The 25,776-nt window shown below is 45.6% G+C and overlaps 1 protein-coding gene across 2 annotated transcripts in view; it reads right to left on the bottom strand.

Moving 5' to 3' along the window:
* zfhx3b (zinc finger homeobox 3b) overlaps positions 1 to 25,776 on the bottom strand; it is a 235,508-nt gene that overhangs the window by 78,935 nt on the left and 130,797 nt on the right. For both annotated transcript variants that reach the window (XM_085453684.1, XM_085453692.1), the window contains 3 exons: positions 8,203 to 10,716; positions 7,507 to 8,086; positions 4,515 to 5,011 (listed from right to left, as the gene is read on the bottom strand). In XM_085453684.1, the coding sequence (XP_085309810.1) occupies positions 4,515 to 5,011; positions 7,507 to 8,086; positions 8,203 to 10,701 (3,576 nt within the window). In that variant the 5' untranslated portion in view covers positions 10,702 to 10,716. The remainder of the gene's footprint in view (positions 1 to 4,514; positions 5,012 to 7,506; positions 8,087 to 8,202; positions 10,717 to 25,776) is intronic.

Here is a 25,776-nt window from a genome sequence, read left to right as displayed (position 1 = left end):
CACACACTTGTGCATGTGAAAGGAGAGAATGGGCTGTCTCCCAGGATGTGCAGTGAGCGCTTTATTAGAGTGGTAGTACCAGTAAATCAGAGCTCAGCTCTTCCTGGAACTGCTGCAACCTTTCCCACTGAGCACTATTACTGAACAATCATAGGCTAGCCATGATAATTAGCAGTGTATCCTCTAGCACCCCCACCACCACCCTCACTCCTGTCTGTCTCTCCATCCACCACCTACCAGTCCCCCTCATAGAGAAATGCGTCATACGTGAGAGGGTAAAGCGAGGCACCCACTCGCCCAAGTTTTGGACACCTCAGATTACCTTACGTTATATTTTTTGTCTTAATAGCAATGAGAGTAAGAATTTGGGCACATTCGTGAGAAAAGTTTAAGACACTGGGAGAAAGATATAATCACGACAAGCCCAGTCGGCAAGTAAAGCGAGAACTTAACAACAATTCAAAAACCCACCTTACCTACTGTAGGGTGCCATAAGTTGCCTTACTCTCCGCTAGAGAGCTCTTGGACCAAGACCAAATCAACCAGACTGCTGTACACATCCAAAATACACATCAGCATTATTTGATTGCAAAACTACAACATTTTTCCAGAGTTGGAATCAAATCCATAACCTATTTGTGGTTGTTCTCCAACTGCATTCCAATGCATAGTCCAAGAAGACTCGAGTCAATCCCAGTAGTTCTGATCATTAACAGGGAGCGGTCATCATTGCTTGGATTCCCGCATCTGAGAAGCCAGTGCTTCTGCTGAGTAGCATCATCAGTGAAACACCTTAATGCCTTTTCATGTAACCACTAATCCCTTCATTTACATTACGGCCTCTTTTCCTCTATTATGTTTCATCATGATTATTTGCTCTCTGCAGAGTGTGGACATTTTCTTTCCTCAGTGTTCACTGATTCTTTTGGATTGCACTGAGGGGTAAAATAAGAGCAGTAACTCTACACAAGTTACAGATGTTTTCTGTCCGTTAATGGGCAGAACATATGATCAAAAGCCCTGTTCTTAACGGTAAGGCATGGGACAGTCCCTGCGACCGGCTGTGTAAGGCAGAAAAGAGGGAGTTGAATTTTTTAACACTCCTCTGTGCTCAGTAGGGAAGGAGCAGAACAGAGGAAGGGATTTCAGGACTTGCTTGGTTAAAGATTCCCCATCTGATAGTGACGGCACTTTCCCCCCGTCTTTCCATGGCCAAGCGGCATCTGGAGTGGATTTTGTGCTAGCAGACACCGAGGAACATGATTACATTCGGCTAACTGCGCTCTAAACTGATTATGCATGTGCCAAGCTAATGGACTACATTTGCAAGAGGAAAAATAACATCCAATCAATCTCAATTACCGCCGATTGCACCGGCCCCCGAGACAAGGAAGGTAGCCAGCTAACCCCCCATGCTCCTCCCCTTTCCCCCAACCCTTGACTGGAAGCTGAGGCCTGTGGCTTGGCCTGGTTAGTCCCCACCCTTTCTGTCTGGCCAAAGCAGTCGGGCCTGGAGCTAGATGAGTCTCTCACCTCCACACTAAAACACAGTGAAGCCCCAAGGCCTGAGTGGAGAGCTGTATGTATATCACATTAGCCAGTGGAGGGTTCTCTAGGAGTGACCATCCTGTGAGCAGATGGGCGATCATCACGCTGTCATCAGAGCGACCAAAATCCCCATGATCCATGGGAAAAAGAGAAGGTATAAGTTAGTTTCAGTGCACAGGGGACTGAAGCAGAACTCACAGACTTCAGAATTGGTATCTCTGAACTGAGAGCACAGCACACAGGGGAAAAGAGCATCACCCCCCACTGTGTGGTGGTCTAGTGGTCAGGATGACTTGCTGGATCGTTCTGTGGTCTTTTGGAACATTCCAATACATGGGGTGGTGGGGGTGATATTTTTAGAAAGCCCTAATATGGGCCGCATACCACAGACTCTCAAATTATCCCATCCAGCTTAGCCCTCAGTTTAAACCTTCCTTTTTAATTCCAGTAATTACAGGCTCCAATTTATATGGAGCTGTGCACACAAAGGGCCTGTTTAATGCAAACCAGTTTGATTTGGGTGAAGTGTCCCAAGCATCTCCCACATCTTACAGCCTGTTTATGCTGACTTGATGATTTATTTTCTCCCCAAAAAGGTTAAAAATGGTGCTATTTGCATCAGATTTCTTTGGGGAAGCATAAATGAATGGTGATTTTTTCTTTTTTTGCGCATGCATAATATACCAAGTTAGTTTTACAGGCTTTTAGGGCACTGTGGTTTTCTGTCTGTCAGTATCTCTACCAGGACAGTAAATTCAAAATGGTAAGAAAACTGACATTGTCAAGTGGGGAGCCAGTACAGTGAAAAAACCTTAAAACCATGTGCTTGTCATTGATGACAACATTGATGAGCTGTAAAACACTGTATTAATTCTTGTTGACTCATGAACATTTAGGTTTTGGAGTAAGGTCTGGGATGAGAAGAGCTTAAAAAGACCACTATGTTCTCTTGAGAGAGCAGGTAATTTCTGGACAAATGCACATACTCCCAGTCAGAAGATCAATTGGTTTTAAGAAATATGGAGCCATCTTAAGAGGCTTAAGTCATAAAAAATGATCATGCCTGGATGTGTTGTACATATTTAATCCCCCACAGCCCAAAGAGCAGTGTGACATGTCTCTTCTCTCCTAAAACTTGCACAGACAAAGAAATAGGGGAGATTTTTTTGGGGTTTGCACTACAGTTGAAGCCCAAAGATGTAGAAGAAGTTATACTCTATGCGGTAAAGCAAAACATGGATCTTTCTCAAAAAGGTGTAAGCATGAGAGAAAGTAAGCCAGAGCTGGTCCATTTTCTTCTAATGGGAGACTGTTATTGGAATTTGGCCCAGTAAGTCCAGAAGCTAAGGTTAAGAGAGGAGGACCAAAGACTGGGAAACACATGCACTGACCTGACAAATTCACAGACTATGTGTTTACACTAAAATGTTAATATCAGAGTGTTTGTGTATGATAGCATTAAGAGTTCCCTAAAGTAGCCAGCTCTGGCTATGAGCACAGCAGCACTGCCTTCCTGCAGTGTAAACCTTGAGTTTGCAAGGAGCAGCCAATCAGAAGAAAGGTGGCTTAAAATAAGGAGGGTCTTTAAGGTAGAGGAGGCTGCACCCAAACCCCTTAAGATAAATAAGGATTATACTGAAGGGAATTAAAATAATTCTTAATATAGTGCAAGAATATAAATATGAAACTGAAAATGACACTATAATGCTATAACGCTAATCTAAAAATGTCCCTGTGATCTCTGTTGTCATGGAGCAAACCACAGAATGACAAGCTAAACACCTCCTGACCTCTTTAAAGTAGCAATAGAAGCCCCGCTTCACACCTTCCCCTTTAAGAAAAAATGAAATTGATTTTTTTTTTTTTTAAATTTTGCTGTTACTTCAATACAAAGAAGCTGTGAGGAGGAAACACGGCTGTCATTTCAGCCGGCCTGACAAACATTCATAATGCTGAATGATTTTTAAATGGACAAGATTTTTGAAGAGGTTCAAAATGACCAATTCACCTTAGTTTTTAATGCGGTTAAAACACCATGCTTGAGGTAGCACATTTTTCACATACCTTTTAATACCTCCATTGCACTGTCAACTGAGTTCTTTAAATACTCAAACAAGGATGCTGAAGCTAGATTACAAATAAGGATGACATCTATTAGGCAGCATTCAGTGCTTTGTGTTGGATCCTGTTGTGTGTGTAGTGTATGCTTATAGCAAGTATGTTTGGTCAGTGTTGGTATGTGTTTTGTTATCTGTGCGTGTGTGCGCAACTATGCCAGTTTGGGTTAAGCACAGAGTGGCCGAAGCCGCAGACACACAGGATAGGTACCTAAGTGGAATCAGGCCTGTTAGATTTATGGCCATTTGTTCGGAGAGTGTTCATCCACTGGCTATTATGGAATGATTAGAGGAGAAGGTGAAGCTCCAAGTCCAGCAAAAATCAATACGGCTGTCGAGAACAATTCAGCCTTTCCCGCTCCGAGGAGTATTAGCACCAAACCTCTGTCTCCTAACACTTCTTCATTCGTCTCCAAGTGATTCAGGCCCAAGCTTCCAAAACAGCTACGCCTGTTCTGTCCTGCATGTTCTTCTCATTGCAGCAGTGGGGCCCTGCTTCTATATGACAACTGGGAAGGCAGCAGCTACACGACAAAGCTTTCTTTCATGCCTCTGGAGCACACCGAGTAGCGGTGCAAAGCTAAAACATGTACTGTATGTTGCAGAGAAGCATTGCTTTAACGGGGATTCGTTTTTAAGATTTGTTTTGCATTTTTAGCAAAACAAAGTTCTGAGGTTCAAAGACTAAAAATAATGTCAAATGTGACAATGAGTCTGTATTAAAACACTTCAAATGATGCATTAATGACAGAATTGTAAATCGGCAGCTGTGTTGCATGAACAGGACAAGGCTGAATAATGGGTTTGATAAAAAAATAAAAATAAAAAACAAACTTGTGGATCACTGACCTTGTACAGTTTAAGGCTAGCCTCATGGCGGGAATTGACAGTGTGCATCCTCAGCTTCTCCAGGCTATTAGTGTAGTAGTCGCAGGCATTGCACTTTAGGTGCACCGGATTGCCTATGGCCACACATTTCAGGCGCCATTCGTTGCCTTTGCCCCCTTCTTTGATGTGGGCCACAAGCTGGTACTTTTGCACATGCTTGTCTGTTTTGCAGTGCAGCTGGAAGTTGGCCTTGAGCTGAGTAGTGTAGTGGCACAACTTGCACTGATGCGAGTCTCCAACAACGGCACGCCACTCCTCCTCTGGCAGGCTCCGTTCAGCTCCCATATGCATGCCAAGCACATCCAGGTTATCAGTGGTGAAGCGGTTGCACACAGCGCACTGAAAGAGCTTGAGAGAGGGATCTATAGTCTGCGATAAACTTTCTCCCAGGGTCATCAGTTCTTCGGACACCAACTGCCCACCACCTAGCCGCACATCCATAGGGATTTCCCCACCTACTAGAACAAAGCAAACACACGAAGAGAAAACAAAACAAAGAGAAGAGAACAGTATCATCAGCTGAGACCTATTCAAAGCATACAGTCTAGATGGCTATTTCAAGTAAATACATGCTTAAAAGAATGTGTCTGGTAGGTATGATATTATGTGAAGGATAATGCTCATTTTTTTTGTCTCTAGCCAACAAATAGCTCTGAGCTAGGAAACAAGAGCGCCTGGACATTTCTACAAAAGCCTTCCAATGCCAGAAAATGAACATGCACATTTTCACTGTTTGGGCTGATGCTCTTTCATCTCCTGCCTGTAAATCAACTCTAAAGGTCAACAGAAAAAAGCAACGTGTTTTCTAATTACAGTAAAGACTTTCCAAGCTCAAAATACCATGAATCAACCCCACTCCCCTTGTTCACACAATGATGCTTTTTATTCTTTTTAATTTACACTACTTTCCTTGGATTATTTTCCACCTTTCTCTTCAGATTACCTCTAACACCTAACAGATTAAGTCTGCTTGGTACTGAGTCGAACCATAGAGCAGAGGGGGAAAAAACACAAAAAACTGCAAGCACATATCTTATGACACCGACCACATAATTGATGTCTGTAGAGTCTGGGAAAAAAAATGAATGCTAAAAAAACGAGGTAAGAGCCGGTGTTTTTGCCTTTGCTTGCTGATCTTTAATCTTTCACTGGCCAGACTGAGCATGCAGGCTTGACCCTGCCTGGCTTTACACTAAATTAATTCCAGCAGCTTCTTTTTATTTATTGCTGCAGTATGCAGCCTGTTCTTGGACTTTTCTCCATTACCTGAGTTTTTATAGCCAGGAGAGGGAGACCTTTGAGAAGCCCTGTGAAATCACTCACAGACCCAGCTCACCAGTCATGGCTCTTTATGCTCAATCATACAAAACCACAGATGCACACATATGTCATTATACTGTACCTACCAGCTTTTTCTCTCTTGCACTTCCCTTTTCTCTCATTGTCTGTTACTATTAAGATTTCATTATTTACCATAGACCCCTTGTCCACAGCTAAATTTTGATTGCATGTCATCAGACCAAGCTTTTGTTTAATATAGGCTGCTTTATATTCAAACTATTTTAATGTGAACCTCTGTATATTAGGCCATCCTTTTTTTTTGTGCTAGGGGATTCTTGAAAAGAAAAAAAGGTAAAAGACTGAATCTTTCCATTTGATCAGACTGTTTTCAAGACAAATGTTTTAGGTATATAACCATCTGACTTGACAGCTGTATTGCTCCACGGTGTGCTGTAACCATATTTCAGGACAGAGAAGTAAAAGTTGCACCTCTCTTTAACTCCTGCTCTTGATCTCGTAATGGCTTTATCAGGGCTGTAGTCCTGAGTTTCGGGAGCGAGGATAAGAAAGAAGCTGATATAACCTGAGGTCAGCACTTGCCATAAATTGTACCTCTTTAGAAATACACCCTACAGTAAAAAAAAAGAAAAAGAAATCCAGAATGAGAGCATAAAAAGTGCACCTCTGTGTCTGTTTGTTTAGGGATCTCGTACTGAGCCTTATGTATTATATGGTGGTACCGTTAATATCAGAGTGTTTGTGTATGATAGCGTTAAGAGTTCCTTAAAGTGTGACCATGGATAACACTACTGCAGTTTATGGGCCCAGACTGTGTAATTATTGCCTCTCTTGCAATATGCTTATTACTACTCACCTCACAGGAAAATGAACCAGATGGCAGAAGAGGGAAAAAAAATTAGTCACAGCAATAAATTCTTGTTTGTGTCTTCAAACTGGTGACAGTTGAAACAAGTCTGTACAAACTGTGTGGTTGTAACTGGTCCTACAAACACTTTGCTATGCTGCTGAATTACCCTTGCTGAGGCCTCTAACCTCTCTTCTTTGACCAAGATTAAATTTATAGCTGAAATTACTGACTTGGAAGAAACGGAGAACTCCAGCGGTGAAGTTCAGCAGCAGTTTGAAAGTAAAAAGCTAAGGCTGGTTGACTGTGCGGAAAGGAGGGGCAAAAGCATAGATTATACATGTTTGGCCTTCTAAATCACCTTGTATGGATATCACACAGTGAGCTTCAAAATTCTGCTAAATCATATCAACACACTGTCATTTGAGTGCCCTGTAAAAGATTGCATGAGTAGGGAAATAAATAATCTTTTGCTTTCTGTATGCTGCCTGGCACATTTATTATAAGAAAAAAAATGTTATGCTGGCCTTGTGCACTAGAACATTCTACCATTGCTGGTAAACACATATCTTATGGCATGAGAACAAAGCAGCTGCCTAAGTACAAATCCGTGATATGCCGGAGTACAGCATATTGTATTGCAGCTTATCGCTTTGGTTTGTTTTTCATTTGATAAAATTTTGCATTATTGTCTTGTGTTCGTGTAAATGAATAAATTAGGAATCAAGATAGAGTTCAGCTAAAAGGTCTAGTTATTGTTTTTTCTTTTTTGTGGGGAAATGCTTTTGAGAACCAAATGGGACATACCAAGTGCAGGAGCCAAGGCAGCCATGTTCGGATCTAGGTGAAAGCTCCCCATCAGGAACTGGGCCTCAGCTCCAGCTGGGTCTATCTTGAGGCTTGGTGGAAGGCTCATGTTCTGCGTCAGGTAATACTGGTAGAGCTCAGCCTCAGAGGGCGAAGGCATAGCACCCAAGCCAAGTCGCCCGTGCTGCATCTGAGTCACATTCTGCTGGAGCAGCATCATGTTGTGCATGTGCTTTTCACTAGTCATGTGAATACGAAGGTTCCGCGCCACATTGGTCTCGTAGTCACACACCTCACACCTCCAAGAAGGTTTGCTCTTCGGCTTGGTTGGGGAGGGGACCCCACAAGGTCCGGACATGTGAGTGGAGGATTGTGAAGGATGGTGGTGGGGAGGGTGATGGCTACTGGCCTGGGTGACTGACGGGACAGCCACCACTCCTCCTGGTGTATGTCCAAACACCTGGTCCTGTGCAGACCCAATGGAGCCTCCATTCTGCAGTGTCTGCATATTGTTCAGGTGCTTGTCTGACTGCATGTGGATGCTTAAGTTCCCCTTTGTGGTGGTGGAGTAGTTACACACCTACGAAATACAAGATCCGTTTTTCTTAAACTGTGATAAAATGATACAGATACAAATTTAATATCCTTAGCTGCTATATAAAATGCACCTAAATCAACAAAAAGTTATCTACATACCTCACACCGGAAGGGCTTGTATCCACAGGTATAGCTTTCTCCACGAGCCAGACGAGGGTGGCTCTGACCACTGCTGCAGTATACGCAAGAGCCTCCAGAGTCTGGGTGCTTCTCTTTCATGTGGGCCTCCAGAGTCTGCTGGTACTTGTAATGCCAGTTGCATTTGGGACACTTGAGTGTCTTGCATGAATTGCGTGAATGCATCATGGTCATGTGACCACCCAAAGAACGTGAGGAACCCAGAACAGTGTCACATTTAGGGCATTCGACCCCACTAACTCCACTGCCACTGGGCCCATGGTTCTGTGAACACTCACCCATTCCTGTTATGTCACAGGAACCCCCTGGGAGGGGGTGCGAGTGGCCATGAGATGAAGGGTGGAGGTGATGATGATGGTGGTGCACGTGGTGATGATGCAGAAGGGCTCCATTTTCCTCCTCTCCCTCTGCAGGGCAATCATTTGGTTCTGGAGCTGTGGCACTATCTCGATTGGCACTTTCATCAGGAGCAGCATTGGTGGACAGAGGCGAGGAGGAAGTGCCAGAAGTTTCATCCTCGCTCCTTCTGACGGCAGCTGTCACCAGTGCCATGGGAACAGTAGGTCCCTGGCAGTTAAAGCTCAGAGGGAGCTCTGAGGTCCTCCCTCCACCATCTGCAGTTGAACCCTCTTCCTTGACAGAGGAGGAAATGGAAGCAAGGGCTTTGCTGTTAAGTGTGGAACTGACTGCAGAGGTGCAGGGAGAAGGCTGGAGAGTGCTACTAGGCATTAATAAAGGAGATTTGGAAATGCTTTGGTTTGAGACAGCTGGTTCCCCCGCTTCACCCCCACCGCTGCTACTGTTACCACCACAGGCCATTGCAGTGCTTTCTGCCTCATCTTCCTCTGCCCCTAATAACAGTTCCTCGTCCTCCTCAGAGCCCCCGGTCTGGCTGGATAAGTGTGCCTTGCTTTCATGTCCCTTAGTGTTCCCATCTTCTCCCTTGCAAGCCAACTCTTTCCCAGCAGGCTCCTCTGTTCTCCCTCCCTGTTTGGGCAGGGCACTGGAGTCTTTGGCAGAGCCTGGGGATGAGGTAAGAGTGGGCGCTTTGGGAATGCTCAGCCCTCCAAGAGAAAGCACTGAGCCTAATGGGGTTTGTTGCTGCTGCTGTTGCTGGAGGCCAGAGTCAGAGTCTTTGTTCAGGAGGGTCTCACTGCCCCCACTGCTGCTTCCAGGCTCTAGATGGACACCACTAAATGTGCCATAGAAGCTCTGTCCAGAGTTAAGAGGGAGCAGCGTAGATGGCAGAGGAGTGCTCTTATTTTTTGGTTCCAGGAAACTTATGAGGGGCTCTTTGTCCTTCCCAATGCCCTGGATAATGGCAGATGCATGCTTATCTCCTAACAGCCGCCGCTCATCTTCACACAGTGTCATGCGGTGATCGTGGACAGCATGAGTGGCAAAGGAACGGGCATAGCCGAAGGACAGCTTGCAGAGAAAACACATGAGAATGGGCTTACCCTTGCCATATAGGGCTAGCCCATCAAATTTGGAGAAATCCACATTGTTGGGAACATCTTTGGATACACAGGACTTCTTGGCAGACCCATCGCTGTTCAGGTAATCCTTGTTGCTTTTGTGCCGCACATCGAAGACACGGAAACTGTGCAGGACAGGGCTAAGGCCTGCCATTGTTGAGGTATTGGGGAAACCTTGGTCTGAATTACCAAACCACTTTCCAAAGGACGAGGCTATGTGGAACGTGTTGATGATCTGTGGGTAAACTGAGGACGAAGTCCCAGCAGGTTCCCCTGGTTTCCCCCCACTCGAGAGAGAGTTTGTAGGAAGCAGGCCGGGTACCATGCCTCCACTACTTTGGATCAACTGACTGAGGCTCTCCACAATGTAGGCTGAGCCATCTGGTTGGTAGACTATCTCTCCAGCCAGGTTCTCCACATCACTACTCTCCTCTTCCTCTTCCTCCTCCCCTTCCTCACTCCCACTCTCAGGTGGTCCCTGTTGTTGTGTGGGCTGATGTCGCAGAAGAGTGGGCATACCTCCTCCCCCTGAAGCTATTGGCATCCCAGGAAAAGGTTGAAGACTAGGGAAACAGTTGTCAATCTCCATTTCATCTAAGTCCTCAGATTCTTCCTCTTCTCCACAGCTCACTCCCTCTTGGTCTTCTTCGTCAAGACCCTCTCCTCTGGGATGCAGCTGGCCTGTGGCAGAGCTATCACGGTGGGTCCGGGGTGATGTCTGCTTTGGCTGCTGCTGCTGCTGAGACTGTAGTTCTCTTACCCTGTCATGAGGTGCAATAGAGTTTTGGGACTGAGAGGGGTAGGGACCAGAGAGAGACAGCGGGTCCAGGGAAGGTGCCTGGTTGGTGCAGGTGACCTGTGAGCTATTGTGATCGTTCCAGGGCTGAGGTGGTTGCTGCTGCTGGGAGGAGCCGAGCCCATCGTCTGTCCCAGAAACCACGGGAGACTCACAGCTGTCCATGCTGATGCCTACATGAGGCATTCATCGCATCCAGGCCTGCAGAGACACAAAATGATTACGATAAGAGGTTAAAGTTGTATTTGGGACAGTAAGCACACAAACAGCACATAATTTATTTGCTATGTAAATTAGGGAAAGATCAGACTTATAAATATGAAAGGAAGACAATGGGGAAAAAAAGGTTTGAAAGAAAAAAACAAGCGAATGTATGGCGATGTATCGTAAGACACAAAAGTCTGAGATATAATTGGAAAAATGACACCATGCTCATTACGCTAGATTAGGCACTTAAACACAATACCTGAGACAAGCACTAATAAGACTTCCACGATTCATCTTCCTGCCATATCACAAAGGTACCATCTTTTATCTTCACCTTCCAAACAACACCCCTAATCTTATATTCTGCAAATCCTACATCCGTTTTTAATTAACTTGCAGTCAGAAAAAAGGCAGCAACAGTCTAACTTAATGGATCAAATAGATTCCTTGTGAGATAATTAGACATTGAGAAGCCACCCATCAGCATGTCGTACATTTACATAACTAGAAGAAAAAAAAAAGGGAAAACTGTATCTAAAAAAAGAAAGAAATTCTTAACAGTAATACTGTTACCACTCCACCTCCAGTGGTGTACATAGAAGAAGAATGTAATTCATGTGCATTATTGAGATAGATTTGTCTGGACGCTAACATGAGCAATAAAAGTCAGTATTTTCTATGAACCCAAAACACATAAGCTGGTTTGGGACTTCACTGCAGCTGTGTTTAGATCTTGCATCCAATAACCTCCACGCTTAGCCTGGTTTCAAACACTCCAGCCATCCTCTGCCTCTGAAATAATAAATGGGAGCTGAGCTTTCGGGAGCTGGCCATGCCCCGAGCATCTGAGAGACTCAACGCAGGCTGCAATTTAGAGCGCAGAAGAGATAAAATGATAGCGCAAGATACTGCTGAGCTAATAATTTTATTAAAGGGATGCAGCCAACATTGATTAAAGGGGGCAATCGCGCTGAAACCAATAACTCTGGGCTGCCCTTTAACCCAACAGTACTGAATATTACATGAGCAAAGTTTCCCGGCACCGAGCTCACTGCCATGTCCTGGTTGATTAGCACATTCACCGCTTGCACTTGATTTATTTACTTATTTACTTAGGGATGCAAATTTCAGCTGCGATCAGAATGGAGTCTACCCCACACCCTAACATATAAAGCACTGAAGGAGAGGAAAGATTGATAATGTCTGTCTGCCTCTTCATGAATGTCTGATGAGGCTTGCTTCCCGTGCAACATACCTGAGACCTCCCCAGCCTATGTGCACTCAAACTGCAAAAAACAAAACAAAAAAGTCATGATAAAGGACCCTCATTTTGTATTTGGTCTGCTAAATGAAGAGTCAATCGTGAGCAGTAAGTAAAATTAAATAGAGAACCATAAATACACACAAATTTCTGCTAGCATGGTCTGTCTGATTATTTTGTTTACATTCAACAAAAGCTAACCTCAGTGACCCTTAAGTTACTTTGCATATAAAATGAAAGATATTAGACTGGCTGGCTTATTAACATGATTGCTTTATACAGCCAGACATGATTTAGCGATGGCTGCCATATTGAGTGAGGGGATACTAGCCTTACTGGTCTGTATTTATTATCTGCTCCATTAATAAGAGGCTATGAGCTCAACAGCCATTTCACACAAATGGACTGAGGGCAGTGAGAGTAATGCAAGAAAAAACGCGCCACATGTCAAACAGACAGTGATTCTTCAGACTAAAAGCAAGTGGATAAACTGTACGAAATGAAATGGGGGGTGGGGGAGAAAAAGTGACTCGTGTAAATGGACTGTCTCATAGGAAAACATCTCCATGTGTCCTGTCAGAACATGGAGTTTTTCACACTTTGTTCCTGTAATCTATTAGGCCCCTCCTTCAGATTCCACTGCCTGTCTCAACCAGGCCTGGGAACACTAGGACCACATGCACAACTAGTTTTTAAGAGCCCGGCTCAAATCCCCCCCACCTGGCTCTACCCTTCATGTGTTTCATGTTTTGTGGAGGTCCCTCTAAATGGTCTTCCATGCTTCATTTGGTAAACTAGATGATCAGTAAACCTCGATCCCCCAAAGAAGGGAGAAACCCTAGCCAAGCAACAGTGTGTAAAACAGAGGGTTAGACTTGAGGGAGAAGAGACTGGGATAAGGCCAACAATGACCTCTAAAGTTCTCTAGTCTCCTCTTTTCCTCGGGTTTAAAAAAGGTGAGTACAGTACCCATCAATTCACATTACCGCTCAAGATTCCTCAAGCAATTAGCAACAGACAGGATAAAACAATGACTCTTGATCAGTGCTGGAGCGCCGAGATAGTTTGGTGTGTCCAGTGCTTACAGAAAACAGAATTGCCCTTTAAAATCAAGATGGTGTAATTCAATAACCTGCAGTGGTTACTGATGAGCAATGGGATTGTCTGGAGTCGGAAAGTCGCAGATGGGCCAACTGATATAATGCTGTTTGTCTCTAGGAGGTCTGCTTGGCTCAGCGACACCTGTTTAAAGTAGGAAAAGCTTTAATCTCTAGGAGGCACTAAAGGAGTCCTGGAGACAAAGAGACGCGGTCAAAGTAGAGGGGAAGTGGAGGAGGCTGGTGTCTTTGTGTGCTGATTGTGTTAATAACCACAAATAAAAATGAGGGAGTAGACCACTAGAGATGACTAGTACTGTTATTATTTACAAGTTACCTTTATGTACTGTTATACATTGCAATATTTAGAAACAAAAAAAATTGCCTTTTGAATACTGGCATTACAAAAAGTGATTCTGTCATGGCGTCTGCCCCTGTTTTGCCTTTTAATTCTGAATATGGGTCCACTGAGTTGACAATAAGCAGGCTGTGCGCAGCCAAAACAAGCCTTAGTTGACAATAAGAGATAATCACAGGGAAGAAAAGGCTGGATTCCTGAGCTGATCTCAGGGAAAGCATGATGATGCACAGATCCTAACTGCAGCATTCACCCCCTACTGCCACCTGCCATCAAAGACTTTATGCCAGAGTCTCCTTGCTCTTCTATTTTCTCTGTGGCGAAAAAAAAATAAAAAAAAAGGTTATGCTCGACCCCCTCCCAACCACAAAGCAGATAAGACTGAACCTTGTGAAAAGGCCTTGGTTTTAATGAACAATGTCAGAGAGTGGGTCTGGATGTCATTTTGTAGGGATGCAAAATGAGATAAGTTTTAAGATATGGGTCCTTTCATTAGGTGGGATTTACTGGCCAACTGAGGCAGGAATTAAAGGCTAAAGAAGCATCTGATTATAAGCATGCCTGATCACCTGCCCAAAGGCCTGGTCTTGCCTTTAGAAGACCCTGGTCTCTAGGGTTTCCTGGGGAATTAGCTCAGACTCTATCCAAACTGTAAATACTGCTACTTAGGGGTGCCCTTACTCTTACTGCACATACGCATACTCACGAGTTGTGAGGGCACACAAGTTTGTTAACCTGCCAAGAAAGACCCCACACAATACACCAGTTGTGATTTTCAAACATGCATCAGTGATGTTCCTTGTCTGTGTCTTGTCTCTGTGCCATCACAGAGCCTGGCTAGCCACCGCAGGGTAAGGGGCAGTTATTGGAAAATCAATGGCATGAACGCTAAGCAAGTTACAGGAAGATGTGGGAAGGAAAGGTTCTTATTGATAAAGCAAGGGAAGGCTTTTTATGTTGCACTAGGGACATGCTCATTGATGGGGAAACCATTGTAGTCCTCAGGCAGAGCGGCGCATGGGTTTATCTTGTAAGCTTGTTTCAATTAATCACCAATAAAGGCATGCATGCATTGCACTTTTTAACCTATGTCTACTTTAATGCCTGGTATGGCTTTAAGTCTGGTTTTAAGGCCCTTATATTTTAGTGACTGAACTGATATTTTTAAAACTTCAAGTGTTTTTTCTTTTTCCTCTTCCCCCTTTTTCCTATTTTGTTTTTTTAACTGCAGGTTTGCTTCCATATAAAGACCTTATACTCCACTAAGGCAAGATGTTGTTAGGTGTGGCTGTGTGCAGGCAGGAATAGGACCCAAGGTGCAGACTCCAGAGACAGACATGAACTCAAAAAAAGGCTTTAATTTAATACTCAAAATATAACAAAACTAAAAAAAAAAAAACTCAACACAAACTTAAACTAGAGAAATGACAGAACACACAGCTAAGAAAACGGTAGATCGCGACACAGAGAAACACTGGGCTTAAATACACAGAGGGAGCAATCAGGGAATGGGTAACAGGAGGGAAACACAGCTGGGGCAAATCAGGCCTAACGAGACAAGAGGAAGCAAAACCCGACACATTAACATCAGACATGGACTTTCAAAGTAAAACAGGAAACACATAACACAGACTGAACAAAGACACAGACTCATATGCAGGCACTACAAAGGGAACAGAGACGTGTGAACAGGGCAGACACAAACACTGAGTGGACACGGGGATATAGGAACTTAGGATACACATAGACGCGAACTAGACAAGGGGATGCAGGTGATAGGGGAGACAGAGCAACTAAAGAAGACAGAGACATAAGCCATAAGACAGAACTCAAAGAAACCAAAAACTAGACAGTATAAATAATATCGTAAACTCAAAAACCCTGGGTCAACGACCCAGGCATCCTAACAGTACTCCCCCCCCCCCCTCCCCCCAAGGGCTGGCTTCCAGACAGCCCAAACCAAAACATCAAAATCAAAAAAAACAAAAACAACCCAACCAGGGTGGGCGGCGGGGGAAACAGGATGGAGGGCCCGAAACAAACCAAACAAGGAGCCAGAAACAACAAAAAAAAAAAAAAAAAAAAAAAAAAATTTATGCAAACACTGGAGCCCGGAAAGCAACAGAACAAAAAAAAAAAAAAAAAAAAAACAGGAACAAAGTCCAAAACAACAGCACCAAGGCCCAGGCAAAGTCCAAAAGCAAACAAACAAAAGAGCTCACGAAAAGCGCAGAGGCCCAGGCAATAGTCTCAAAAAAGTTCAGGGGGCCGGCCCGGAGGCTGACGGCACAACAGTCCAAACCCGGGTAGGTCAGGGGGGCGGCCCGGAGGCTGATGGTCCAAGAGCCCAGAAAACAGTTCAGGAGGCCGGCCGGGCGGGAGGCACCGACGGCGGCGGAGCAGGTCAGGAGGCCGGCCGGGCGGGAGGCACCGACGGCGGCGTAATTCAGGGGGCTGTCCATGACGGCAATGACGTCCAGTCATCGGCCGGACAGGACGTGCAGGACGAGCAGGCCGGACAGGACGGACAAGACGTGCAGGACGGACAGGACGTGCAGGAACAGACAGCATGGAGACCTCAGGAGCAGACGAAGCTGAACACTCGGAGACTGGACCAGGCGGAGCTGCAGAGGCAGAGGCTGGACCAGGCGTAGCAGAGGCAGAGGCTAATGGCAGCTGGACGGGCTCCTCGGGCCCTCCAGCTGACGTGGCAGACGGCTGAACAGGCTCCTCGGGCCCTCCAGCTGACGTGGCAGACGGCTGAACAGGCTCCTCGGGCCCTCCAGCAGGAAGAGACGGCTGAAGCGATTCCTCGGACCCTCCAGCGGAGACAGGTGGCTGAAGCGGCCCCTCGGACCCTCCAGCGGAGACAGGAGGCTGAAGCGGCCCCTCGGACCCTCCAGCGGAGACAGGAGGCTGAACGGGCCCCTCGGACCCTCCAGCGGAGACAGGAGGCTGAACGGGCCCCTCGGACCCTCCAGCGGAGACAGGAGGCTGAACGGGCCCCTCGGACCCTCCAGCGGAGACAGGTGGCTGAACGGATGACCGAGGAGAGGAGCGACGGTGGCGTCACTTCCTTTTAGACGAGGGAACAGGAACCAGTGGAGAAACGGAGACCTCCTCCTCATCCTCCGACCACACAGCCGCCAGGAAAAAGGCAGGCGAACGGACAGGCGAACAAGGTCCCAGCTGGCGTGAGGAAGGGGAGGAAGCCTGCAGTGGCGATGAAGCAGAGTGTGCGTTGTCCTGCGGCAGCGGTGGGGAAGATGTAGTGAGGGAGAGAGCAAGCTCACTAGCCCTGACTTGCTCTCTCCAGGCAGTAATGGTGTTCCCCAACTCAGTGTCTCTAGCAAACTGGCTAAGCCGGGGATTATGCCGAATGATGGCCTCCACCGCGCTCAGCCCCACTGCCATGGTCCTTAAATCCGGGGACTGGGCGATGCGGTCGAGCAGGCGCACCAGCCGCTCCATCTCGCCGTTGAACTCAAAGAAAAAGGAGTCTGCAGGGTCCATGTTCTGGTCGCGATCTTCTGTTAGGTGTGGCTGTGTGCAGGCAGGAATAGGACCCAAGGTGCAGACTCCGGAGACAGACGTGAACTCAAAAAAGGCTTTAATTTAATACTCAAAATATAACAAAACTAAAAAAAACTCAACACAAACTTAAACTAGAGAAATGCCAGAACACACAGCTAAGAAAACGGTAGATCGCGACACAGAGAAACACTGGGCTTAAATACACAGAGGGAGCAATCAGGGAATGGGTAACAGGAGGGAATACAGCTGGGGCAAATCAGGCCTAACGAGACAAGAGGAAGCAAAACCCGACACATTAACATCAGACATGGACTTTCAAAGTAAAACAGGAAACACATAACACAGACTGAACAAAGACACAGACTCATATGCAGGCACTACAAAGGGAACAGAGACGTGTGAACAGGGCAGACACAAACACTGACTGAACAAGGGGATATAGGAACTTAAGATACACATAGACGCGAACTAGACAAGGGGATGCAGGTGATAGGGGAGACAGAGCAACTAAAGAAGACAGAGACATAAGCCATAAGACAGAACTCAAAGAAACCAAAAACTAGACAGTATAAATAATATCGTAAACTCAAAAACCCTGGGTCAACGACCCAGGCATCCTAACAGTACTCCCCCCCCCCCCTCCCCCCAAGGGCTGGCTTCCAGACAGCCCAAACCAAAACATCAAAATCAAAAAAAACAAAAACAACCCAACCAGGGTGGGCGGCGGGGGAAACAGGATGGAGGGCCCGAAACAAACCAAACAAGGAGCCAGAAACAACAAAAAAAAAAAAAAAAAAAAAAAAAAAATTTATGCAAACACTGGAGCCCGGAAAGCAACAGAACAAAAAAAAAAAAAAAAAAAACAGGAACAAAGTCCAAAACAACAGCACCAAGGCCCAGGCAAAGTCCAAAAGCAAACAAACAAAAGAGCTCACGAAAAGCGCAGAGGCCCAGGCAATAGTCTCAAAAAAGTTCAGGGGGCCGGCCCGGAGGCTGACGGCACAACAGTCCAAACCCGGGTAGGTCAGGGGGGCGGCCCGGAGGCTGATGGTCCAAGAGCCCAGAAAACAGTTCAGGAGGCCGGCCGGGCGGGAGGCACCGACGGCGGCGGAGCAGGTCAGGAGGCCGGCCGGGCGGGAGGCACCGACGGCGGCGTAATTCAGGGGGCTGTCCATGACGGCAATGACGTCCAGTCATCGGCCGGACAGGACGTGCAGGACGAGCAGGCCGGACAGGACGGACAAGACGTGCAGGACGGACAGGACGTGCAGGAACAGACAGCATGGAGACCTCAGGAGCAGACGAAGCTGAACACTCGGAGACTGGACCAGGCGGAGCTGCAGAGGCAGAGGCTGGACCAGGCGTAGCAGAGGCAGAGGCTAATGGCAGCTGGACGGGCTCCTCGGGCCCTCCAGCTGACGTGGCAGACGGCTGAACAGGCTCCTCGGGCCCTCCAGCTGACGTGGCAGACGGCTGAACAGGCTCCTCGGGCCCTCCAGCAGGAAGAGACGGCTGAAGCGATTCCTCGGACCCTCCAGCGGAGACAGGTGGCTGAAGCGGCCCCTCGGACCCTCCAGCGGAGACAGGAGGCTGAAGCGGCCCCTCGGACCCTCCAGCGGAGACAGGAGGCTGAAGCGGCCCCTCGGACCCTCCAGCGGAGACAGGAGGCTGAACGGGCCCCTCGGACCCTCCAGCGGAGACAGGAGGCTGAACGGGCCCCTCGGACCCTCCAGCGGAGACAGGAGGCTGAACGGGCCCCTCGGACCCTCCAGCGGAGACAGGTGGCTGAACGGATGACCGAGGAGAGGAGCGACGGTGGCGTCACTTCCTTTTAGACGAGGGAACAGGAACCAGTGGAGAAACGGAGACCTCCTCCTCATCCTCCGACCACACAGCCGCCAGGAAAAAGGCAGGCGAACGGACAGGCGAACAAGGTCCCAGCTGGCGTGAGGAAGGGGAGGAAGCCTGCAGTGGCGATGAAGCAGAGTGTGCGTTGTCCTGCGGCAGCGGTGGGGAAGATGTAGTGAGGGAGAGAGCAAGCTCACTAGCCCTGACTTGCTCTCTCCAGGCAGTAATGGTGTTCCCCAACTCAGTGTCTCTAGCAAACTGGCTAAGCCGGGGATTATGCCGAATGATGGCCTCCACCGCGCTCAGCCCCACTGCCATGGTCCTTAAATCCGGGGACTGGGCGATGCGGTCGAGCAGGCGCACCAGCCGCTCCATCTCGCCGTTGAACTCAAAGAAAAAGGAGTCTGCAGGGTCCATGTTCTGGTCGCGATCTTCTGTTAGGTGTGGCTGTGTGCAGGCAGGAATAGGACCCAAGGTGCAGACTCCGGAGACAGACGTGAACTCAAAAAAGGCTTTAATTTAATACTCAAAATATAACAAAACTAAAAAAAACTCAACACAAACTTAAACTAGAGAAATGCCAGAACACACAGCTAAGAAAACGGTAGATCGCGACACAGACACAGAGAAACACTGGGCTTAAATACACAGAGGGAGCAATCAGGGAATGGGTAACAGGAGGGAATACAGCTGGGGCAAATCAGGCCTAACGAGACAAGAGGAAGCAAAACCCGACACATTAACATCAGACATGGACTTTCAAAGTAAAACAGGAAACACATAACACAGACTGAACAAAGACACAGACTCATATGCAGGCACTACAAAGGGAACAGAGACGTGTGAACAGGGCAGACACAAACACTGACTGAACAAGGGGATATAGGAACTTAAGATACACATAGACGCGAACTAGACAAGGGGATGCAGGTGATAGGGGAGACAGAGCAACTAAAGAAGACAGAGACATAAGCCATAAGACAGAACTCAAAAAAACCAAAAACTAGACAGTATAAATAATATCGTAAACTCAAAAACCCTGGGTCAACGACCCAGGCATCCTAACAGATGTGAGTTTATGACTGATATGGTGTCACAGGAAGTTTAACTGCATGGTACCAAGAAGAAATAAATACATGGCATTATCAGTAGAGCAGCATTGTGGTGCAGTGGTTAACACTGTCATAGCAAGAAGATCCAATCATCATTAAATATAAACAAATACATAAATATACCTCTTATACTTTAGTCATTCTTTATTAAAAAAAAAAAATCCAAGATTACTTTCTGTCACTGTGAACATCAACAGTCAATACTTGTTGTTAACTCTGTGGAGGTGAAGTCTTGGTTTCCTTGATCCCCATCACTTTAACTCAATTAGCAACAATTAACAATGAAACACAGTAATTTATTATGTGCTGTAAATATTCAGTCTACTCCTGTGCTAATGCAGACATAAAGGTGCTCCAGTACTGCTCCAACTGCAGGAGGCAAAAAGTCACCTCAGGTCGATGGCACTCGGCCTGTAAACAGGGCTTCCCGTAAAATCAATGATCTTCAGTAGGAGCTATCAGTCTGTCTAACAGAAATAGCCATGGCTGTGCTGAGTCTAAGGCAGGGAAGAACAGTGCTGTGTGTTTACATCAGTGTGTGAGAGTAAGGGAGGCTGATCACTGGCCTGTCTGGGAGGTATTTCTCAAAGGCAGCAGAACTGAGGCATGTAGATCTGTCACGCATGCAGCTAGACAAGGCTTACAACTCACAGATTTTATTACTGTGGTTCTTTTTGTGTACTTTATGCGTTAATCTAATGCTGGAACAAACGTATAAGTTACAGCCAAAATAATCCTTGCTGATTACAATATGAGCAAACTCAAATACCCAGGAGGTGATGTGCTGATTGTTTTAGTTTCACAGTACTCAATTTTAGTAATCATTTTGCACTAGCAAAACTGGCCAGTGAAGGCAAAATTGATTTGTTTGTAGTATCAATTGCCTCCTTTGTTAATAGACCTGAAATAGAACCTTGAAAATGATTTTACCCTTTATGCAACACCATCAAATCGTGCTAATCCATTCCATGTTGCAGAGCGGAAGAAAAGTTATTTAAGACAAATCACAGGACAGAACGGTATGTTGATCATACACAGGGCAGTCTGATTAAATGATCAGACTTGAGCTCAGCTAAATTCCAAAACCCCTCAGTGGGGATTTACACATGGCACTAGAGTGTTTCCTCAGTTTTGGAGGGTGTGATAGAAACAGCATGCTGGTGTAATTAGAAGTAGTTAATTAGCTGTGGGTTAATTACTGGGTTCTGCAGAGCGATAGTGAAAGACCTGGTGGGGTGGCAAAGCAAAGAAGCAGCGAACACACAGCAGGAAGCTCCCAGTCTCCCACCAATTAGCAACCAGCATGGGGAGGGGAGCTTCTCTGGTGCACTCGGAGTACAAATGTATAAGAATCATTTCATTCAAACCTCTGTGCAAGGGAGGAGAAAGCAACGGTAGATAAAATTTTCATGGCGTTAGAAACATTTTAGTATTTTTCTTTTTTGGGGGGGATAGAAAAAGTGGCAAGGTACATTGGAATTTTAGACGACAAGGTGATGCAAATAATACAACAGCCATTAAGTCCACAGAGTGAACGGGAAATATTATAATTACTGCAAAAGCAACTACTTCCTACGGCAACAAAATCATTCTTCATTTTGAAAGGCTGCACTGCATTATTTTCCTGTTATGTCCCACGTGGTTTGTTAAGAAAGCTTTGTAATTTATAAGCGCATAAATTATCCTTGGAATTAAGATATTGATGTATAATAAGAGAAGGGCTATTGGGCACAAACTAATGTTCACCCCCAGGCAACCCAGTGTGCAGAGCAATAGGGTGTCTTTAAAATCGCAAGAAAGACTGTGAGAATGAGACAGAGTGAAACTCTGCAGCTGTATCTTCCAAACAGTTATCTGATAAGTTTGATATACATTATCCATTTCTGCTCAATTTTAGACTAACAGACATGGATATTGAATGATTTGTAACAGTCTGAAATGCAACCTCACATACTTTGGCACGCCGATCTGACTTTCCCATAGTGTGGAATGCAGAAAAGCTGAAAGGACAGATAACACTTTGTGCAGTGGTCTTTCAGGGTTTAATCAATCAGAGAAGTACACGCTGATCAGATTGGGGACGATGCAAGTTAAAAAAAACAAAAAGGAATGCCCCAGATAGATATTTGCAGATGTACAACTGCGTTTCCTGCAGTTTAGCACAACAGAGAGAAAGAGAGAGGGAGAAAGCGAGAGAGCTAAAGACACGTGTCCACTGAAAGGTCAGGGACAAGGGGGAAATGTGCTGATCAAAGTCTTTGAGCCCCCGGACCTTCATTTCTACTAATTATCAAATCTTCCCCTATTTATATCTGCGGGAAGCAGACGGTCTCTAAAGAGAGGATGGAAGTGAAATCTGCAAACTACAGTGCTTTCAAAGCTTCTGTGTGCACTCACTCCATTTCATTTGTTCTACGGTACCAGGATTAGGGTAGTAGAAGCTAAGAGAACCAGTGAGCACAACTAAATGTTGTGAATAGACTGCAAGGCTGAGCAAACTGTAAAATACTTTATCAGTGCCATTCTTCAGCGGTGGAAATGTTATCTGTCATTGCATGGTGCTATACAGAGATGTGGTCCACATACAGTATGCACAAATGTGTGAAGACACACCTTCTTGCAGCTTTCAACTAAGGAAACCACAAACAGACTTGTTAAAGTGATCAATACCATTGAAATATTAAACCTTAAGAAGCCACATTATTGATTGGGACCCAATGATAAAATGGTTTATTATCACAATTGTGGGGCTTTATGTAAATGTTCATCCACCATGTGCTGTGGCTTAATATGAACCTTCCCACACACACAGACGCACACATAAACGTATACATAGGCATGTGCACGCATACACACACCTTCCAACCCACTCAGCTCTGCTCTTTTACCCTGCCATCTAAAACCTGAGGGATTGGAGGGATTGGGGCGGACAGGGAGTTGTCATTACCACTACTTCTGCATCCATTAAGGAGAGCTGACACTGATCAGCATACTGAGCCTCTGTTGACTGAGAGAGGAGAAAAGGGATCTAGCCCCCTAGAACAACCTGGCAGCTCTGGGATCTAGTCTAAGGGACATCAGGCTGGTGTTACTTTGAAGGCAAAGCATGCAGGTGAGCACAGGACTCAGACTCTATGCGAGGATCACGCCCTGACAGACAGGTCGGGGAAAGGTATGACATGTCTATAATGCTGGGTCTTTCTGTCTAATCTGGAAAACAAATACCTTAGTAATGACCCAGTCCTGCACCTGGTAAAACACAGGCTTCACCAGCACCTGGAATTAGACAAATATCTGTTCGCTAAGCATTCTTAAAGCAACACGCTCAAAAATACTTAAGGTAATTTAGAAGGTATGAATATATGATGTAAAGATGCTTTTTTTAAAGAAATAAAATGCAGAGGAGAAACAGCAAATGTGTAATATTCCGCTAAAATATTGGTAAGTATTAAGGCTAAGGTAGGACATTAAACAGTGAGCAAGACTATGAGCAGTTGAGTTAAATGACACAAAGGCCCAGAAGTAAAACACAGAGCCAGTGCCACAAGCCTGCGAGTTAGAGGCCAGTGTTCGGTTAAGTATCTAAACCTGAGCAGGGTGATAAGATCCCTTTTAGAAGGCATGTGAAGGCCAAATGACCAGGAAACCCGAGTAATGTGGGTGAAAGCTGTCTGGGGTGAGAGCAGAGACGTGGAAAGTCATGCAGCGTTATGTGTGGAAAATGGAAACTTACTATCTCTTTTACACACCTCATACTGAGAAGAACTGCAGTCCCATTCGCATAAGCTTGTATGTGCATATACCATATCATGTGTAAGCACACACGCGCACGCGCACGCACGCACGCACACACACACACACACACACACACACACACACACACACACACACACACACACACACACACACACACACACACACACACACACACACACAAAGCAGGGATTAAAGAGTGTCCCAGTGAAACCATTCTGTGGAAATTATTTCTTTGCAGAAAAAAAGGCATGAAAGCCAATGGCGACCTGGCCTCTAATTCTAGAGTAGGATATCCTGGATAAATAATTAGAGGGTTGCTTTGAAGACCTTGCACAGCTGAACCATTCACTCCCCACTTCACATTTGCTAAAGTCATTAATGACAAAGATTTAGAAAGGAAAAGCGAAAATCTTTCTGGTACACAAATACTTTTTTTTCTCTTTTTTTTTTTTTATGAGGCCTGGCCCAAATTCCTCTCCGCTTAGCTGAAGCCCTTATCCTGGGAAAGAACTGCACGCGTTTTAAACAATAAACCTCAAGGGAAAACTGAATTCTATTGCCCCATTCCCTACTGAATTATGAGGGTTGATTAAGTTAAAAGAATAATGCGCCCTGTGTTTTAAAAGGGGAAGTGGACAAGAAATGTTTCAATGCAGCAGACAATATTATCAAAGCAACAAAGACTTTTATATTTCAGAGCGTAATAAAAGAGCGTAATAACAAGCCCGCTATGAATGCAAGATTAGAACGTACCATGCTCTAATGAACAAACTGACTGATCCACCGTTAGTCCTCATGCTTAGTCACCACATGTGTCACGTCTTCAGTGGGCTGTGTGGCTAACCTGGATCAATCAAAGCGGGGGAGAATCTGACAAGTAGAATTCCCAACAAAAGAAAATCCACTCACCAGTGTGCATTTTAAATTCCACTGCATACAGCAGCAAAATCTTTCAGCATTTCAAAACCCCCCAAAAAAACAAATAAAAGGAAGATGAACCCACTGAGCAGGGTTTCCATGCTGATGAGATGTCTAATCTTTACACTGCCAGTTTACAAACAAAACACTCATTAATCAGATCTAGATGTAATCATAATGTTAAAAGAAGAGCAGAGCTTGCCCTACAGTTTACAAGGACAACTTCCAAGGTAAACCTTGCATGGTGATGTGCATTTCTTCTGAGTAAAGCTGTGATGAGGAACTGTCAACAGAGGAAAAGGGAAGGGAAAAAAACAAAAGAAAAACAACTTGTTAAGTGTATAACAAGGTGGCCTGGAGGGCAATGCCGAAAGACACCTCAGCACTTGACTCTGTAGTGTGCAGGGAACATCAAACAGCATTTCTGTAGCAACGCTGAGCACTGACGGAGCCGACCACAGTGTTCAGAGGGCCCTTGTGTGAAGAGAAACACTTCAGTTTGTCAGGAAATAAACAGGCAAAATGTGACTAAAAGACAACAATTCCTTCTGCAATAGTAATAAGTGCTCATATGCACTAAATCTGAACCCAGTGTATGTTGGGAGACTTATCTGACATGAGGGAAAGCTACTGCCATTGGAATAGCAAGAAGCTGTATGTGTGTGTCACCCAAAGACGCAAGGATTGGGTGGTAAAATTAACCCTCTGTTTGAAGCTACGAAGATGAAGAAGGAGTAAAGACAAAGCTTACTGAAATAAAATTAACAAATGATCTGAACTGTGATAGAACAGTGCTTGAACCAAAACCTGGCATGCTGCTATCTACTGCACAAGTGTCCATTCACTTGGTGCTGAGGTTGCAGATGCTCAGTGGTAACAGGACATTAAAATATCCTACCCCCGTGGGGACAGGGAAGAGACAGAGGAAACAGACAAATGAGAGGGAGAGGGAGAAGCAAAAACTGGAGTGATATTTTAAGAAATGTGGAGTGTGTTAATAAGTTCCTCTTCTTCCTGTCCTCGCCTGGCCTGGTCTGAGTGTTGTGACAGCTACAGTGCTGTGGAGCTATATTTGAGAAAGACCAGCCCCTTGCCCCTCATCCCCGCATATACACTGCAGCCCTTGTTCATCTTTCCTAATGAAATGGCCACATGCCTCCTCTCATCTCA

Source organism: Copadichromis virginalis, linkage group LG1 (genome assembly GCF_057382275.1).
Source record: "Copadichromis virginalis isolate Kocher_CV1m ecotype Utaka linkage group LG1, C_Virginalis_male_GT1.1, whole genome shotgun sequence".
NCBI lineage: Eukaryota > Metazoa > Chordata > Actinopteri > Cichliformes > Cichlidae > Copadichromis > Copadichromis virginalis.
Note: the sequence above shows the minus strand (reverse complement) of the source record. Positions and strands in the feature narration are given on the sequence as shown.